At 51.2% G+C, this 13,008-nt stretch overlaps 2 protein-coding genes across 5 annotated transcripts in view; one reads left to right on the plus strand and one right to left on the minus strand.

The window, feature by feature from the left end:
- Positions 1-1,245: 1,245 nt before the first annotated feature.
- EXOSC4 (exosome component 4) lies at positions 1,246-7,051 on the minus strand. The gene is made up of 4 exons (XM_029586144.1): positions 6,887-7,051; positions 6,405-6,673; positions 5,709-5,915; positions 1,246-2,676 (listed from the first exon to the last, which is right to left on the minus strand). The coding sequence occupies exons 2-4, from the start codon at positions 6,573-6,575 to the stop codon at positions 2,317-2,319; spliced, it is 738 nt and encodes a 245-aa protein (XP_029442004.1). The 5' UTR covers positions 6,576-6,673; positions 6,887-7,051; the 3' UTR covers positions 1,246-2,316.
- Positions 7,052-7,144: 93 nt separating this feature from the next.
- The window catches only part of OPLAH (5-oxoprolinase, ATP-hydrolysing), a 174,772-nt gene continuing 168,908 nt past the window's right edge, over positions 7,145-13,008 (plus strand). The window contains exons 1-2 of one of the 4 annotated variants that reach the window (XM_029586143.1): positions 7,145-7,378; positions 10,611-10,793. In XM_029586143.1, coding sequence (XP_029442003.1) covers positions 10,626-10,793 — 168 coding nt within the window. In that variant the 5' untranslated portion in view covers positions 7,145-7,378; positions 10,611-10,625. Of the gene's footprint in view, positions 7,379-7,406; positions 7,533-8,885; positions 8,905-10,610; positions 10,794-13,008 lie in introns of those variants that run through there. The other 3 variants (XM_029586140.1, XM_029586141.1, XM_029586142.1) reach the window with 3 other exon arrangements.

Consider the following 13,008-nt stretch of genomic DNA (forward strand, 5'->3'; position numbering starts at 1 on the left):
TGTAAAAAAAAAGTAAACAGACTTAAAACCTGAAGAAAAAGAAAAAAAAAAATAAAGAAGAACAGGTAGCCTCAGGAACAGGGGAACCAAAATCCCTGCGGAGCCTGCAGCTGCCTGGGCGGCCCCATGAGGATAGGGATCTGGACAACCAGATGTACACCCCACCAGGGCACAGGCGGGCTCACAAAGGGGTAACAATCCCCAGCCCGTCCGCCTCTACTGGACCAGGTAGGACCCACAAGGAAAGAAAGCTCAAAAGAAAACCCGTGAAGGAAAAAAACCAGCAGAACTGCAGGTTCAGCAGCCTGTGCCATCTGCTGGAGACAGAGAAAATACTGAGGAACTGCAGGTGGCACCGGGGTTTATGAAGCAGTGGCAGTGAAACTTGCTCTGTCTCCATCTGCTGGCAGGGAGGCAAAACCCAGGAGCCTGGACCGATCCGGGTACGTACAGGGAACCTACAGTACCTGAAAAAGCGGAAAATAAATCAAATAAATAGTAAAGCTTATTAGCAGAGGTCATCCAGGCCCCATCAGTACGAAGACGTGGCCTTGGGCAGCAGCTGAAAATGTTGCTCCCCGAGGAGAGGAGGCGGCGAGAACTTTATTCTGGTAATAGAAATTGCTGATTCTAGAAGGTGGAGTGGGTGGGGCTAATGAACTACATAATGCAGGTGTTAACCAGAGAGCCAGGCCCTAAAACTGATTCTGAAACCATTCGTGATGGGCTGTCCGTGCAGGAACGCTGGTATCGGAAATCAGGCCTGCTCCTCTGGTCCCAAGGACGTGCTTGGCAGCAGACTGCAGACCTGACAAACCCCTGTCCTTACTCTCTCCTCTCACTGCCACTATCCGCGAAACTCAGGACCAAATCACTGAATCCCCAGTCTCAGCCGAGCGAGAGATGAGATTATCTCCCCACTTCACAACCACGTCCCACAGTTTGTCATGTATATTTCTAACTAGCTTGTAAACTCCATGAAGCAGGGATTGTTTCTGATATGAATCTGTACACTGCTGTGTGCATTTATCAGTACTTTAGAATTGATAAACAGTAGTAGTAGGTACGTGGCAAGATGTCCCAGGATCCCATTACTGACACCAATCTTTGCTGTAACAGTCTCTGCCTTCACAGTCATTTCCAGCCTTTCAAGGTGGACATATTGTTTGAAGTGGAGGCTTGGCTACTTTATTTGAAAAATGCCCGTAAACAGAATTAAAAAAAAAAAAAACCACACACAACCAATTCTTTACCCAATCATATTTATTTACAAACTGAGACCAAAACTTTAGAACAATTGTCTTACAAAGGAAAAAAGTGAGCAAAATGTTACAAAAAGGACCACAGTGAAAACAGCCGAAGGCAGAGGCTCTGCGTATCACAGCAGGGCAATAGCAGTGTGCTAATGCCCCCAGTGTATCTCCTTACATACCCCTCCAGACCGACATCTGTTCCTTCACTCCCGGCTGCTCCCACCCTTCTTGTCTTTTGGAAATCTCCAGCATCTGACATGTGATTGCCCCTGTTCTGGGTAGGACAGGATCCATACAGTTTTCCAAACGGCTGGGACAGAACAATGTTCAGCCAACTTAAACACGGAGGAATAAAAAAGCCGACAAGTTGCAAGGGATGCCTTCTCCCTGGACTAAATGTCAGATTCTTGTGCCAGGCTTTCGAGTTGCACTAACCTGAAGAAGGTCGCAGAGCTCTCGAGATCTGGTCACAAAAATATTAAGCCAGTCCCATGGAGAGGTCTCAGCTACCAAGCGTTTGGTGATCTTTGTACCTCCTTAACCTGCTGGGTTGGAAAACTGTCTGGTCCAGCGATTTTTCATGCTCTGGCTCCCTAGACAATGTAAAGGCCCCTGCTGACCTCTGAGCCTTGCAAGTTAATTTTAAAACACTCCCATGTCAGCTTTCAAATACTGAAACCTTGCCAACGGGACTTTCAAAAGTCTTTTTGCTCTGTGGTGCGGGACCAAGTCATTGCAGGGTATGTGGAGAAGCGCTGTTTGGGTGGGTGGGTGGATAGGTGGTGTCTCTCACACGCTCTGCTTTGGACTAGGCCGTTACGCATCATGCGAGCCTCTGGCTGCTCGCCACGTCCATTTCTAGAATATCCCTGGCTGCACGGAGGATACAGTTAAGAGAATTACCAGATGCTTCCAAATCATCAGGGAAAGGTTGAGCCTGACTCAGCGTTATCCTCACCGCACCTCTTGACTTGTCCCACAAATGCTCTGAGGGGAAACGCTGGGCCGTAACCGTCACAAGGGGTGGAACAGGAGGAGAGAGGCCGCAGGGCTCCACCGCAGCTCACTCTCCCAGCAGCGCGGACACCTCCTGCACGTGCTCCCTCACCACCCGGTCCAGCACAGCGTACACGTCCCGGCAGGCCTTGCTGGCGGCGTCCAGGACTTTTTCCAGATGGTCCTCGTGCAGGCGGGAGTTCATCTCCAGCAAGGCGATCTGCTCCGACTTGGGCAAGAGGGCCAGGGCCAGCTGGGGGCCCCCCGCCGCCTCCTCCACGTAGCTCAGGTCCACCAAGGGGGTGTCCTCGATGAAGCCCGTGGAGCAGGCGCACACGTAGTCTCGCATAGGGATGCCGGCGTCCATGATGGCCAAGGTGGCAGCGTTCACGCACGCACAGTAATTGCCGCCATCAGCCTGGAGGATCTGCGAGGAATGGGGAAAAAAAAAAAAAAAGCTTAGCCTGCTGTAGGTTATCAGGACTCCCGCAGCAGAGTTCTTCCGGCTTAATTAGGCTCCACTGCAGATTCTTACTCCCCAGGCTACTATAATAGTCACGCATGCCCAATTAAGCTCAGAGTAAAGGCCGGAGCGACAAATACTACACAAGGCAGGAAGTTCTGGCTTTGGGAGCTTCTTTTACCTTATGTTATCCCTGCAAATGTGTCATTAAATATCCCTCTGATGGCTGTATTTTCTTCTCTCCTGAGCAGCTTAGATCCTTTACCGATGCTAGGAAAGTTTTACCATCTACACCAGCTCCCATATTAGATCAGTAAGCTTGATTATAGTTTAATTACCAGGAGGTAAAGCTCTCTTCTCCCTAAGGCCCTTCCTTTTTATTTGAATTTCTTTTGATCTCCCCTTGTCTTATTGCTCTCCCTTTCTGATTTATTTTGGGAGGGTAAAAACATTGTTTGATTCTCTTATGCATTATTGTTTTTTTCCACTCATATCACCGTGAAAAGTAATCTTTATGTGCTTTATTAATAAAAAAAGCTTAATAAAAATTAAAAAAGAAACCCCCACAAAATAAAAACTACAGAACAGGAGCTGAAACCATTCCCCTGCATGTTACTGTAGGTGCTGCTCACCAACAGGTCGATACAGTAAGGCCGCGGTAGAAACAGTGCGGCAGTGTCAGGCGCACCCTTCCTCCCCGCACGCACAGTTCTCTTGACCTAGCGCCTGATACTCTCTTCTAATCGCATGCAAATGCATGCCGCGGCTGTGAAGCGTTAGGGAAGGGTTATGCCCGCGCAACCCATTTTACTGTATAGGCGCTTAATACAGCGCCTATACAGTAACCTGGGTGCGCTGGTGCCTGTCATTTCAAATGTCATTTGAAATGACAGGCACCGGGAGGAGGGAGGCGGGAGGCGGCGAAGCGACTTACTTCCTGCCTTTGGTTTTTTTGCTTTGCCGCTGTGTCTCACCTCCTCCCGGAGCAGGGCACGAAAGCAGTCTTGCTCCGGGAGGAGGTGAGACACAGCGGCAAAGCAAAAAAAAAAACCAAAGGAAAAAAAAAACACTTTTCTGAGCCATCAGCAGCGGCGGCGGGATCCAGGGGGGGGGGTGGGTGGGTACGTGTTCGATCAGGCGAGTAGGCAGGTAGGCGACAGTGGCGGCGGCGCAGCAAAAAAAACCAAAGCGACAAAAGTAACTTACTTTTCCGCGGCAGCGGGGCAGCGGCAGCGGGATCGGGGGTAGGCGGCGTGTTCGATCTGAGCCATCAGTAGCTCCCCCGACGAAGATGGCCGCCTGCACGGGGGAAAGCGTGCAATTGGCTGCTGAAGACGTGATGTCACGACGTTTGGCGTCACGGGGTGTGACGTCATGTCCTCAGCGGCCAATTGCACGCTTTCCCCCGTGCAGGCGGCCATCTTTTTGTCTTCGTCGGGGGAGCTACTAATGGCTCAGAAAAGTTTTTTTTTCCCACCTACCCCCCCCCCCCGATCCCGCTCCCGCTGCCCCGGAAAAGTAAGTTACTTTTGTCGCTTTGGTTTTTTTTGCTGCGCCGCCGCCGCCTACCTGCCTACTCGCCCGATCGAACACGTACCCCCCCCCCCCCCCCCCCGGATCCCGCCGCCGCTGGCTCAGAAAAGTTTTTTTTTTTCCACCTACCCGCCCGATCGAACACGCCGCCGCTACTGATGGCTCACGCTGCCGCTGTCGCCTACCTTCCTACTCGCCCGATCGAACACGTACCCACCCCCCGGATCCCGCTGCCGCTGGCTCAGAAAAGTTTGGGTTTTTTTCCACCTACCCGCCCCCCGATCCCGCTGCCCCTGCCCCCTCGCTGCCTACCCTATGTTCTTTAAATTATGTGGATCAGTTACAGTGCAGATAAGTGGGGGATTGGGGAGAGGTCCCCCAGAAAATTAAAGAACCCCCCCAGTGTTTAAAAAATTATAACAGTTCTTAATAAAAGTAAAACCTCTCTTTTCCCGTTCCCTTTCCTGTGCGATTTTGGCACTACACTACACTAACACCTACTAGGGGGAGGCGGTAAACTAACACGTTAAGGCCGCGGCAAAACAGCAGGTTACTGAGGAGATAGTATCAGCGCCCGTTACAGTATCGGAGGGGAATAGCTAATTCCTTCATTATACAGCTTTTTCGTTCATTTACATGCTGGGTGCGGAAAGGGTTATGTGTCTATTTTAGGAAGCGCTAAGGACGCGTGAAACTGGAGACTGTATCGCTGGATGGCCTTACTCGTCTGTATTGTGCGCTCCCAGCACGTTACAGACGGGGAATCTTTAACTGAACGTTACTGTATCGACCTGCAAGAAAGGAACTATCAACGCTGCACTTTTTAATCAAATGTTTTCTCTAAAATCTGAGACAGGACAAATGCCAAGACAACAGGGCCAACCCAAAGGGGCAGAGCACTCCTACCCTGGTAGAATCCTTTCCTCCCTTCCCAACCGCAGGCAGGATGAGGGCAGTGCTTTTTACCTGTGTTCCCCTCTGCCAGCTTAAATATGAAATAAACACACAGAAGTGGTTTGTCCCACAACATTATGGGGGCCTCTTGTTCATATTGCAGTTTGAAGCTGGGAGGTAGTAGAAGCTGGAGAGAAATGCTGTTCTTCTCTTGCAGGTGGGAAGGAGAGTATTGAAGCATGTAGTTACCTTCCTCTGGCCTGGCTGTCAGCCTCTGTTCATTCTAACATGACATATATAGAAAAAGACTAAATGGTCCATCCAGTCAGCCCAGCAAGCTTCCCATGGCTGCTCCGTGCAGATTACCCTATGCCTTATGTTAAGGATACTAGGATAAGTAATACAAGTAAAAATCAAGCCTCTGTCAAACCCAAAACAAACTTACTGCAACATTTTTGCTGGTGAGCAGCCTTCCTGATAATTCATACAATGCTGCTTGAATGTTCTTTGCTTTTGGACCTGGCAGTCGAAGCTTCATCCCTAATGCCTTGGCCCCAGCCCCAGCTTACCTGCACATAGATATCGATCTGGGAGCGAGGATACAGCTGGGTGAGGATGGCTGCCTCAAAGGTCTGCTTCAGATGCAGGGTCATCTCGCTGGACTTGCGGTCTCCGTGCGGGCGGCGTTTCCTCTCGCCTGTGCTGAAGGTGGCCATGCTGTACTGACAGTTCACCACCGCCCGGTCGTGCAGGGCTTTGCTGCGGGAGCCCCGAATCTGGGAAAAAATTAATTTGCAGCCCGGGAAACAATAGTAAGCCAGGGGCTAGCAAGTCATTGCGTGATCACCTGTAATAGTCAAAGAGGCAGCTGCCGAGCCAAGGAGGATCTCTCGCCCTTAGGCAGCACATGCACAGATGTGGGGCACAGGAACCCACGGCCTCCCCCAGATCACGCACGCGGGAGGAGGGAAGGAAGCACAGGACCCTACAGCGACTCTTTAAGTTCCTATACCAGGGAGAGGAGATGTTATGACTTCTCCCAGCTCTCACATAAAGACAGACAAACAGGAAGGGGGGGGGGGGTCCTACAGTATCTCTAAACTCTAAATAAGGGAAAGAGGTCGTGAACTAGAGGGAGTCCATGGCCTCTCCCAGCTCACACACGGTGGGGGACAGGAGGGAAGCACAAGCCCCCCCCCCCCCCCCTACCTGGGAGGCTGCTCAGTTTATTCATGAGCCGTCCCTGCCCCCATGAGCCCCCTCACCTCGTGCGGTCCGTACACCACCGCCAGGGCTTTAGTATTGCCTTGCTCGATGTAGGCCGAGCCGTCGGCCTGCGCGAAGATGCCCATGCGGGCCTGGATCTTGCGCAACTCGACCGCCTTCCTGCCGTCCATCCGGAAGCCCTGGTCCGAGAGCAGCTCCAGTCCCGCCATGATCCTTTCCCGCCGCCTACCGCACGTGAGGCACGAAGACTACAACTCCCGACGCGCCGCGCGCTCCCCCTGCCGTCATTTCCTTTTACTCCTGCACGCTACAAGGCAAAGTAAAAGCCGTCCGGCTGTCATCACACACAGGGAACCCATATTAACAGCTAGCAGAGAGTTCGCTTAATTTCTTTCACTGCCTAAATTACAGAGCCTATATCCAACGGCCCGTTAGCAAGCCCTTGTTGCGCAGAACTCCACTTCCCGGCATGCTATGCGGCGCGAGGAAACGCAGTGACGCTGCCGAGCCGAAGCATTACCTGCTGGGAGGTGTAGTTTCTAACTCAGGATTGGTTCAAACCGCAGCGCGCGCACCCGCCCCAGCATCTCTCTTGGGCAGGCAGCCCGCCCGGGCTCTTTTGTCCTCCCGCGGGCACCGTCAAAGAGTTTTGGGGGGGTTTTTTTTAACCCAGGAGCCCGCCACGTGGATTATTCCCTCCCAAAGCTCTGCCACGTGCGAAGCTCTCCCGGGAAAGAGAAACACATCGGGGCCGGGCATGGAAATCTACCGGAGTCCGACCAATGGGCGCTGGGGCGAGGCTGGGCGCGGCTTGTGATTGGCTGCGGCCGCATACCTGGGGAGGAGGATGCGCCGGGTGCTGCCGCTGCAGGTGTGAAGTGATGCGGATCGGACCCCGTCGTTTCTTGGCACGGTCTGGCCTCGCCTCCTTTTGGATTTAACCGGGAAGGATCGCGCCTGGACTCCTTCCCGCAGCCCCGGAGGCGATCCGCGGCAGAGCGCTGAGGTCAGGGTAAGCGGAGAAGGCATGCGGAGGGCGGACGCTCCGTGCACACCCTGCCTGCGGGCTCGGGCTCGGGCTCCTCCGCTTCTGGCAGGCTTTTCTCACCTACCTACACAGGGTTGGATTTCACTCAATTCTTCCAGCTGGCTGTAGGAAAGCTGCAGTACGAACAATCTTTTTTTTTTTAGCCTTTTCATTTGGCAATTAAAACCTGTTTCGTTCTGGTAACTGTTTTCATTCTGGGGATATTTCGTCTTTAAAAATTTGAAAGCCCTTCTTAGCTTCTACCACTCTATTATTATATTAATTAAATTAACTTAAGAGCTGATGTACATACTCATCGGAGCCCCATGCAGGAGTCACCTTGATACGTAGAATGTAATGTTTGCTTTATTATACCAAGGATGGCGAACTCCAGTACTCGAGTGCCACAAACAAGCCAGGTTTTCAGGATATCCTGTTTGTGGCACTCCAAGACTTGAGTTCGCCATCCCTGTATTAATTATACTGATACATGTAAAACATGACAACAGCATGGACAGCTGAAGAGTGGATCATCATAGGGCTCCATGCAGGCATCTCACTGATACAAGTACAGCAGGAATACAGCATGTATGGCTGAAGAGTGGAGCCCCGTGCAATGTCGACTGGCTAAGCACTTTCGCCTGCTTTGCACTAAAATGATGACATGTAATTTACATTAATATGAAAACACAATCTCCGATTTCCAGCTCCTGTACCCTCTGCATTCTGCTGGAGTCTCCTCAGGTATTTTTAGCCCTTGATCTACGGGGGTCTTTGTAGCATTTTGCAGACTTCACTGACATTTCCATCCAGAATTTGGCGCTGCTTGCATTTTCAAGCCCTGCATTTTGTTGCAGTCTGTCCTTTTCAGTGAATCTGTCCAGTGTCTGGAAGTCCCTGGAAGGTGCGAGGGTGACATTGTAGCCGGCGGGATCCTCCTTTCCCTGCTCTCTGTAAATCATTGCAGAAGCAGGCAGGAGACTGGCATCGGATTGTTTTTTGCAAATTTAGAGGAGTTGTGTGTCTGAGTGTCCCACCCGATCTCCTGCAGCAGCTCAGGCCTAGGTACAACCGCAGATGTCAGTTTTGTGGGTGCTTGAGCACCCCCAATATTGGGCAGACTCCTCACTGTGTCCAAGGAAGGGGTAATATGTGTTGAGTTTTGAAAAGCTGGCTCCTGTGGGTACAGCATTCTCCTCCTCTCCCCGCCCCCCCTCCTCAGAGTCTCGGGGGCAGTGCCTCCGAACTGGTTTCTTTTGCACATATCATGATGTGAGTGAAGCGAGAGTGTACCGGGTCCGATCTCAGCGTCTCAGCTTTACTGCCAGTGCTCTTACTAAATACTTGTCATTGCGTCAAATAGAGCCTCGTTCTGCAGCTTATAAAACGTAATCTAAGCGGGCAAAGTATCCGGGTGCCGATGCAGCTGGGACGATGTCTGCATCTTTCTGCCACATTTTCAGGGTCTGGTCTTCCGTGTCTCTCCGTACGAGCCACAGAATAATTGCTTGGTACTGACCCTACTGTTCTTGTGCTTTTCTCCTTTGGCCACGATGTTTGGTTTTCCAGCATTCGTCTCCTTATCTGTCGGAACGGGAATGTCCCAGGCGATCACCTCGTCTTCATTCCCTACAGTTCTTTCAGGGTCACGGTCCTTGTGCTTTTCTAATACACTGATTGTCCTAGTGTTTTACAGTCTTCGGTGATGGGGACCCAGGGGTGGGTACAGCTGGATTCTGATATGCCCCTTTGGGCACAAGTGACGTCTGTGACGCAGGGGGTTTTCTTTAAGCTACACTTGCTACCTGGGCTGAAACCCTTCTCGAGTCTGGAGGGTGCCCGGACGCTTCTGCAGGCACAGATTCCTACTACCGCGGACTACTGTGATTGTTTTACATTGGGATCCTGGCAAACACCCTCTGAGCACTGCAAATAGCACGGCTGCTCGCCGATACCGGCACCCGGGATTCCATCGAACCCTTTCTTCAGGCTTCCCACTGGTACCGGTGCAGTGGAGAGTGAAATGCAGACTTGTAATGTTGGTCCATAAGCTTTTAAATAACATCTCGCCTTGGATCTATGGGACCCTGTGAGTCTGTAGCCCCCCTCGTGCATTAAGATCTTCAGGTCTCCTCTCCACAGCGTGCGAATTTGTCTGACATCCAGGAGTGCGTTTTCTCGGTGCCAATCTGCGTTCCAGAAAACAGTTCAAGGCTTTCTAGGTTCGCCGAGCCGTTGGACTTGATGTCTGGACGTCTTTGCTGGCCTCCTTGCCCTTCCCCCCCCTCCCAAGCTGTTTCTGCAGGCTCTGTTTTAAGTTGGCTGCTTGTTCCATCTTAGCCCATTTGTATTAGGTTTTCTGCTGATTTGTACAGCATTTAACTATTTATGGGTGTTTTTAATGAATTCACGTTGAACTGTGAATAAGGCGGGAAAGAGACAGCTATTCCTCCCAGGAGCCTGACACTTTCTTTTTATTTTATTTTTTTTCATTTTACTATGCCGTCGGGAGACTCTCAGTCTCTCTCAGCTCCTTCCTGCACTACTTCATACAGCCCACGTTATTTCAACACGGACATCTCCCCCCCACAGCCTGATCGGGAGATGCCTTTCAGGTGCCACCAATATGGGCCTAACAAGGGGGCTTCCCAAGCCTGTCCTGGTGGGGACCCCACAGTCATTCGGGTTTTCAGGAGATCCACAATGAATATGCAGGAGATAAATTTGCATATACGGAGTCTCCATGGTATGCAAATTCCTCTCATTGTGGAGATCCTGGAAACTCGACTAACTGTGGGGTCCCCAGAACAGGTTTGGGAAACCCTGGCCTAACATGTAGGGAGGGGGTTCTCCATTCTCTGGGGCGCATACCATGTGGCCTAGGGGCTGTGCACTTTATTTTTTTTTATTATTTGATTCAACCTATTTCCATAACATTTGAAATGGAGTCAGTTTTTAGTGGCCCTACACTATGCCTTTCTCTGGTGCCACAATCTGGAGACTTCACACCCTGTGTCTAGTGACCTTCAAATAGGAGTTGGCGACGTGGCTTTCTGTCTGAATGTATGCCTTGCTTTCCTTCTTTCTTTCTGTCCATCTGAGTGTGTGCTTCACCCTGTCGCTCCCTGTTGGTGCATCTATCCGAGGGCGCACCTCGCTCCCTTGCTTCTCCCTGGCCCATCTGAGTTTGCGCCTCGGTTCCTGTCTCACTCTACAGGTTGCCAGAGGAAAGATGGCCGCCCTGGGGAAATTTCACTTTGCCATAGACCGAGGAGGCACCTTCACGGACGTGTTCGCTCGCTGCCCGGGGGGTAAAGTGAGGGTACTGAAGCTGCTGTCCGAGGACCCGGAGAACTACAGGGACGCCCCCACCGAGGGGATCCGGCGGATACTGGAGGAGGTGAGTGAACCCAAGAGCAATGGGAGCTGGAAGCCACTGGGTATTTTTAAAGGGGGTCGAAGAGTAGAATGGCTGACAAAAATGGATTCATAGAAAACCAGCCCCGTTATTGGATAGCGATGACAGCATTAAAGACAGAGCTCACCCCCTCCCCCCCCCCCCCCCCTGTTTTAGGGCATCAAAATCCAGTTTTTCCTGCAGAATACAGGTCTGCCGTGCGGGTGTGCACTCCCCTCCACCACTCCTTCCTCCCATTCTCGTCGGACTGGCAGGAAGAGGAGAGCGGCAGCAGCACCTTGGGCCCTGACCTCTGCTGCTGGGGCCGGACTTGCCCTTCGACCCGCAGGATGCAGCGGTTTCCCAAGGCAGCAGAGGAGGAGAAGGAGGAAGAGGCAGCCTGAGGCGAGGCTACGCCTCCTCCCGCTGGCTTGACCAGGCCCAGTGAGGACGGGGCGGGGAGAGAAGGCGTGAGAAATCGGCAGAGGTGAAAGACGGGCTGAGGGGGACAGCGAGTGCGTGGACGGGTCACTGGGATGGGGGGGGGGAGTGCACGCGGAGTGGGGGAAAGGGGCAGTCGAGCACGTTGGGGAGGAGGGAGGGAGAGCAAAGAGAGAGGGCCCCCCCCCACGGGATGGAGAGAAGAAGGGGGAGAGCCCAAAACCTCTCACCCCTCCCCTGCTCCAGAGATCTCTCTTTCTCCCCCGACCTCGAAATCCTCTCTTGCTCTCCGATCTCTGTCCCTGAAATTTCCCACCCAGAAAAAATAGCAAAATAATGAAATAAATTATAGAGACACAGAAGCAAGGTTGGGAAAACCATTTTAGTTTTATTCAAAAAGACATCACTGTTTTTATTTGTGGGGGTTTTTTTTCAGTTTTATTTTATTTTTTATTTGTTTTACAATAAATGAAATAAAACAGGTATAATGGAAACCCCGGTAAAAACAAAAAGGAGAATGTAACAAGAAGCATACAACAAAAATGCATTTTAGTTCCCCCATCTAGGGAGGGGTCGCACCGTTCTAGCTGGATCTGTAATCCAGGAGGATAAACTCATTTATATTTTACCCGTCACCAGATTTATCTTTAATAAAGATATCCAGATGTAATGGGTCAGTAAAAATGAAATAATTCTTTCTATATGTCTCTAAACATTTACAGGGATGTTTAATTAAAAAAAAAAGTAGCTCCCAAAGCAATAACTCTGTTTCACCTGTTAAGAATAGTCTTCTACGATTTTACATAGCTCGTGAAACATCCGGAAAAACAGAGATCTGCTGCCCACAAAACAACCTTCTCTAACTGCAGCAAAATCTCTGAAAGAGCAGATCAGCAAAGGTAACTAAAGGGGTAGCTGGAGAGGTGATTATCATCCATAGAGGACTCGAGGAACGCTGAAACCCCAAGTGGATCCATCCACCTGTCAGAGGAAATGACCCCTTTACGCTTAGGAAGACAGTAGTATATTTTTGAGGAAGAGGGACAGCGATCCGAAGGATCAGACAGAACCACCAGCGAGTATTTCTTAAACGGCTTGGTGGCAGATACAAGTCTGGTCATTGGGGAAATTTAAAATTCCCTGTACGTTCCCCCAGATCAGTCCGGACTCCTGGGCTTTGCCTCCCTTCCAGCAGATGGAGACAGAGAGTTTTGCCGATGCTGGCGTGTAACCCGGTGTGCCACCTGCAGTCCGCCAGTATTTCTCTGCCTCCAGCCGATGGTGGAGGTGCAAAACCTGCAGTCTGAGGAGTATTTAACCCAACACCCCCCCCCCCCCAAAGATACAGGGTATGGAAAGATTAGGTGAAGAGTTTCTCCCTGAAGGTCGGTAGGTACTGGTGAGGGCCATCTTTTCTGGTGGAGGAGCAGACAAGCAGGGGGTTGGAAGCCCTTTTCAGTCTCGGTCCATTTCACCGCTGAGGGGGGAGATAATTGGTGATGCCAGTTCCCTCTCTTTCCCCCCCCCCACCCCCCCACCTCCTCCAGGAAGACAACTGGAGTCGACAGCCTGCTTCAGGGAAGTTATTTCTTAGCTTTGTTCTTCTTTTTAAAGTTTTTATAAAAAAAAAAAAGGCAGGGGGTGGGTTGCTTTTTGTTTTCTTTCCTTTCTGTGTGCCGGTGTCGAGCGGCAATTGTCGGTGCAGCACGGTGGTTTGCAGGCTGTTCAGCAGGGATCTGCTTGTCGTTCCTAATCCTCCTCGCGGCCATTCGTGGGT

This window comes from Rhinatrema bivittatum, unplaced genomic scaffold (assembly GCF_901001135.1).
Source record: "Rhinatrema bivittatum unplaced genomic scaffold, aRhiBiv1.1, whole genome shotgun sequence".
In the NCBI taxonomy this organism is placed as follows: Eukaryota; Metazoa; Chordata; class Amphibia; order Gymnophiona; family Rhinatrematidae; genus Rhinatrema; species Rhinatrema bivittatum.

Excerpts from the sequence above, each read along its gene's own strand:
- EXOSC4 (XM_029586144.1), bottom strand. The coding sequence starts at position 6,575 with ATGGCGGGACTGGAGCTGCTCTCGGACCAGGGCTTCCGGATGGACGGC. Across the intron at positions 5,916-6,404 it reads TGGTGTACGGACCGCACGAG|ATTCGGGGCTCCCGCAGCAA; the intron begins GTGAGGGGGCTC and ends ATTTTTTCCCAG. Across the intron at positions 2,677-5,708 it reads AGATCGATATCTATGTGCAG|ATCCTCCAGGCTGATGGCGG; the intron begins GTAAGCTGGGGC and ends CATTCCTCGCAG.